This window comes from Atta colombica, unplaced genomic scaffold, assembly GCF_001594045.1.
Source record: "Atta colombica isolate Treedump-2 unplaced genomic scaffold, Acol1.0 scaffold155, whole genome shotgun sequence".
Lineage (NCBI taxonomy): Eukaryota > Metazoa > Arthropoda > Insecta > Hymenoptera > Formicidae > Atta > Atta colombica.
In genome coordinates this window covers 1,359,346-1,364,723 of record NW_017259245.1, presented here as the reverse complement: position 1 = coordinate 1,364,723, position 5,378 = coordinate 1,359,346, and the positions used below count along the sequence as shown (strand labels likewise).

The 5,378-nt window shown below is 34.3% G+C and overlaps 1 protein-coding gene across 1 annotated transcript in view; it reads right to left on the bottom strand.

The window, feature by feature from the left end:
• Positions 1-5,378, bottom strand: part of LOC108685653 (NGFI-A-binding protein homolog) — a 34,362-nt gene continuing 28,984 nt past the window's right edge. The window contains exons 5-12 of the mRNA XM_018190546.1: positions 5,174-5,378; positions 4,289-4,507; positions 3,839-4,089; positions 3,203-3,305; positions 1,223-1,293; positions 607-718; positions 451-507; positions 1-184 (exon numbers count right to left, since the gene is read on the bottom strand). Coding sequence (XP_018046035.1) covers positions 77-184; positions 451-507; positions 607-718; positions 1,223-1,293; positions 3,203-3,305; positions 3,839-4,089; positions 4,289-4,507; positions 5,174-5,378 — 1,126 coding nt within the window. The 3' untranslated portion in view covers positions 1-76. The remainder of the gene's footprint in view (positions 185-450; positions 508-606; positions 719-1,222; positions 1,294-3,202; positions 3,306-3,838; positions 4,090-4,288; positions 4,508-5,173) is intronic.

Genomic DNA, 5,378 nt, shown 5'->3' with positions numbered 1-5,378 from the left:
ACAGCGATGATCGGCGAGATGCCGTCATTCACATCGCCGTAACATTGGTAGCGGCAGTAAACGCTAAGTAATAATATCACAGTGTGGGTTTCTCGTCCGCGGGTTCCTCTTTTATAGGATGGCTGCATTCCATTAGCGCAGGATTCGCCACGGCGATTATGTTGTCTCCACGCGAGGCTATCACCTACACATAATTCATGTGTGAGCCATTAACAGCCGTACAGTAAAATTCCGTGGCAACATCTATCGCCGTTTTTTTTTTGCTATTCTAAAGAAGCATGCATTATGCAGGAACTGCAAAAAAGGAAAGGACAGCGCAACAGATTAAAAAAAAAACTTATGCGTCATATTTAGCAGTTTTTGCAAACAGTTCTTTTGATGTTCAAGCAAGGATGACGAATGATGAAAGATGAAGATACAACGAAGACCTTGGATCTATTCGTCACTCACCTTTAGATTGAAATCGCTTTCTTTGTCGGTGTTCTCAGCCTCCGCCTCGTTTGTGTCCTGAAAAATATGCATATTATATCGCTGTTCAATTCTGTGCCAGAATTTAAAAGCACAGATATATATATATAGATTGTTTTCCTAATATTACACACATACATGCATAGACGAAGATTCCTCGTTAGAAAAGGAAAATTGGCTATCCGAGTCACTAATTTCTTCCACGCTAGCGCTGAATATACCGTTATTATTCTTCTTCCTCCAGACTGGACTGAAACATTGCGAATATCTGAACATCAATTGGCGCTATTTTATTTACGTAATTATAAATACATAATTATAAGAAAAGAAAGATACAACTCTCTAAATTCGAGAATGTTATAAGTTACATTCTAAAGAGTAATTTTTAATTATTAGTACATAAAAAAGTGAATTTAAAATTTCAAAACAAGCAAAAAACGTGATATAGATGAATCAATTAGAATATATATTTTTCAAATTAAAATAAATTAAAAAAAATATTTAAATGAAAAGCATACTTTTCTCGACCATTTTAATTTATTATTTATACACATATTAATTTATTATATAATAATATAGATCTTAATATATTTTAATTTTTGTTGACTAAAAAGAGTAATATCTACATATATTACTTGTTTATATTTCTTTTCTTGTTAATTTCTTGTTAGTTAAAAATTAAAATCTTTAATACTTTGGAAAAAAAATATTAAAAAAAAAAATATATTAATACTTCAAAATTAAGGATAATCACCTCGACGACCTATGTCTTCTCGTAATAGAATTGTTAATATCCGTTCCAGAACAGCGTAGATCTAACTCCTCCTGGAACAGTGAACTGCTACAGACAGTAGAAGTAACAAATTTGGATGTATGAAAGAAAAAGAGGAAAATAACAGAAGGAAGGTATAGAAATGAGACATGTGAGAGAGGCACGATCAAATGCGAACAAATAAATACGACTTGGGATACCAGGCGCAGAGCATAGAGTCCAAGCAAGTCGTATCGAATGATTCAATCTTCGAAACGACTGATTTTTGCAATCAAATTTAACATATAATACAAAAAGAATTTCCACGTTATTTTTCCATGAAAAATTCCATATGTGTTCTAATTTCGAATATCTATTCAACATGCAAATTGAAGATTTAGTGAAAATTCATGCAATATAAGCAAAAGAAACCATGATCAAAGTTAAAATTTAAAATAATTTATAGAAGATTTATAGAATTATCAAGTAACTCTCAGAAATGAAAGAAGAAAAAAATAGCTGTAATATCTAAACTCTGTTAATCCTTCGTGATCACTGAGAATCCAAAAGACTCCAAAAAGGTATGAGCCTTTATATTTCTAAGGTCTCTCTTTAAAACTTAAATTCATTTATCTGAAAACTACTTTTTCTTTTTGCGCCTAGAAGCCGGACATTGTTTCTTGGACGTCACTATTTGCAATTTTTTTTTAATATGTTAAAATTAAAAACTTTAAAAAGTTTCTCGTTAACGTTAAAAAGTCTCTGCATTTCTTTCTCTTTCCATATTCTACAATGTTTAAAGTATGTTCAGTAATTTTTCAGTGATTTTAAAGAACAAAAACTACAAATACGATAATCAATTGAAATATTGGGCTCATTTTGCCCCTTGTGTAACCAATATAAAATTCTTGGGAGATGTGACCACGAAGGATTAAAAAAAAGATTTTAAGATATTAATAATTTGCATGCTCATGCTGCTAAATAGAAGCGAATTTTCACAAATTAAATTTAGAAAACATAAATAAACAACAATAATTAAATAGAACGTATTTTATGATGCAATTTAAAATAGAGATTAAAATGAAAAAATTAAATTAAAAATTCTTTTTTACCAAGATATCAAAAGTTAAAACTTGAAGTGATTAGAAAGACAGGAAATTATTTTAAGTTTTAAAACTGATATAATATGTCTGATATTAAAAATTCAAAAAATTATGAAAAAGATGATTGAAAGATGACATTTTATTATATTTGCGATAAGAATGAAAAATACAGATTGGCTAAAAATATTCAAGTTAAAAAAATATTCTAAACAAACGAATGTTATTTGTTATCATTTTGATGTCATTTTGATTAAAGGCAACACGTCAAAATGACGTCAAAATGATGTCAAAATGACGACAAATAATAATCAGTTTGTTTGCTGGAGCGTTATTGAAACAAATCTGTACATTGCTATTAATTTTGACAAGATTCGATGTATATAAACTTTGTTCTCATCATAATCTTTGATTATTATTTACACATAACGCGAACAAGTAATTCATATATTGATTATAATCGTTATTTAGTGACATAAACCAAATTTATCGATATGTTTATATACACATTGATTTTGGCTTTAGAGATAACGTAAATATAATTAAGTCTCTATAATATAAGATTAACGACAAAGTGTCTTAGTACATGCCATAGTTGCAAATTACGAAGGAAAAATTCAAGCAGATCTCTATTGCAATCAACGAACAAGTCACCCGATCTTGAATCAATCAAGTGGAAAAAGCGCAAGCCATGCACGTGCTTTTGTAACTATACTTGACCTTTTTCACATCCATTCTGTTTCGCGCGTCTAAGTTAGTACGGGTGGTTAATGCGTGGCGATCTCTACGCGACGAGCGTACGGTTAATGATTAGCGGCCATGCGAGTGCGGCAGGTCACAGTGCACAGGGAACGATCTATTTCTGTGGATGAGATGATCTAACCTGCGTCGCGTCCTCACCCTCACCCTCACCCTCCAACTCGAGTTTTTGACGTTTCGAGCCATCGGTTTCCTCCCCATTCTCACGCGGCCTCGACATTGATAAGCTGTAATAACATCGAATGATTAAATAAATACATTTATATAGATTGAATCACATCCTCAGTCAAATTGAAAGTAGATTTCCCAAATTAGAAATTTTCAGCGGGATACTAATAAGAATGTAATAGAATAATTAATAGTGTATGATGTAGAATTGAGTAGAATCTGCCACTTCGCAACTATTGAAATAATATTATACATACCACTTAAATAGTTAGATAAAAATAATTAAAACATAATAAAGTCCATTTCTGCTAATAATCTTCCGAATTGGCAGACTTAACAGAATAGCTTGATGCGAACACAATTGATATAAATTCGCCACGATACTTATTCTGCTAGCATATTTTGATTATTGAGTTATTCAAGAATTCAAAAAGATATGATTGATTTTGCTAATTCAATTAACACTAATAATATTTTAATCTACCAAGATTCTCTAAGGTAATTTTGGATCACCTCTGAAATTAGGATCAGAATAATTCTGAATTTTAAATTCTCGAATTCGCAGATTCTATAAAAGTATAAGTTTACTTACTATTGGCTTTTGGAGTAATGGTAACCGGAATCACGAACGACACGACGCGCTAAAGGGAATAGTTCATCTCTCCTAGTGAGGAGGGCAGGCACGAATCTGCAGATTTGCGCCGCGGCTTCGTTCACCGACACCTCATGCAACGTCAAAGGCTTTTCCGGCTTTCTCTTGCAATCGAATCTTCCGTAAATCGCCGCGTACTTTCGGATTTCGTCCATTTTGCGCGGATCACTATCGGACATCGTCATTACCACCTGTAAAATGAAAATGCATTTTTTTTTAAATATTTCATTGTACGCGCTAGAATTTGTGAATTAAATTAAAAGCTGGGTCATCGCCGAACGTAACAATCTCATTAAGCGATCGTGTTTGAAACAGATGTTAAATTTTCCACGGATGTAGCATCTAGCGATTAAAAACGAGCGTGCCTGCCGGTCGAAATTAACAAATCACCTCTAACTTCTTGCAGAGTTTTTTCTTCACGTTGTGAGGTTTGGGATCGAGGGGCCTTATGGTAGCGACGAGTCTCTCCGCAGCCTCGGCGAGTCGCTGCACCTGTGATTGCAGGAGGGTCGGCGTTGGCTGCGTCGGACTCGCAGGTGCACCACCGCCGCCACCACCACTTGGACTTGGCGTGGTTCCGCTGCCACACGAAGACTCGCACGTTCCTACCTACAGAACAAAAATGAGCAATGAAGCATGAATGAGCATGAAGCGCGTAAAAATAACACGAAAACGAACATTCATCAGAAAGCCCAGGTGCTTATACAATTATTTACGTAATATATAATTCAATAAAAATATCTAAAGCCCGATTCTACAAATGTAAGAGTCATCTCGATTTTAACTTATTATTTATCTTTTTCTAGAATTTTTCTTAGAATTCAAAAAATAAATAAATAGTAAGTCAAACCGAGATTAAAGTTAACTTTTATATTTATGGAACCGAGTCTAAAAAATGTTCAAATACTCATAACTTAATTTCTTAAACATTTAGCTATAATATTATTTACAAATTAAGGAAAGACATATACCCAGACAAGAAGATTCCTTGTACAAATTTTTTCTTAATTCAAACAAGATTTTGATCAATTCACGAAGATATACGTGAGTGTTGCAGTATCTACTGTAATAGTTGCTGACACTGAAAGTGTATGTATAAAAGAGAAAATTATTACGATCCGTCCATTTTATGTCGATGTAAAACATAGTTGGAACATAAGTTGGAGAAGCAAAAATCGAAAACTTCAGCACAATCGCTCAATAGTTTCTTGCACATTAATCAAGGAGACGATTTCCCTCCGATTTCATCGACCTCGATCGAACGGTGAATCTTACCTGTAACACATTGGGGCTATGAGTAGTCGTGTAAGGTAAGGACGTGTTCGGACTCGGGCTCTGGCGGAAGGTCGTGGAGGACGCCGATGCCGACACACTGGTGACCGGCACGACCGGGCTGGCGCTTCGACAGGGCAGGGGTGTCAGCGGCATGTGGGGCGTTGTCGACACGTAGGACGTCGGTGTCAGGGAGGTCTGGGAGGTC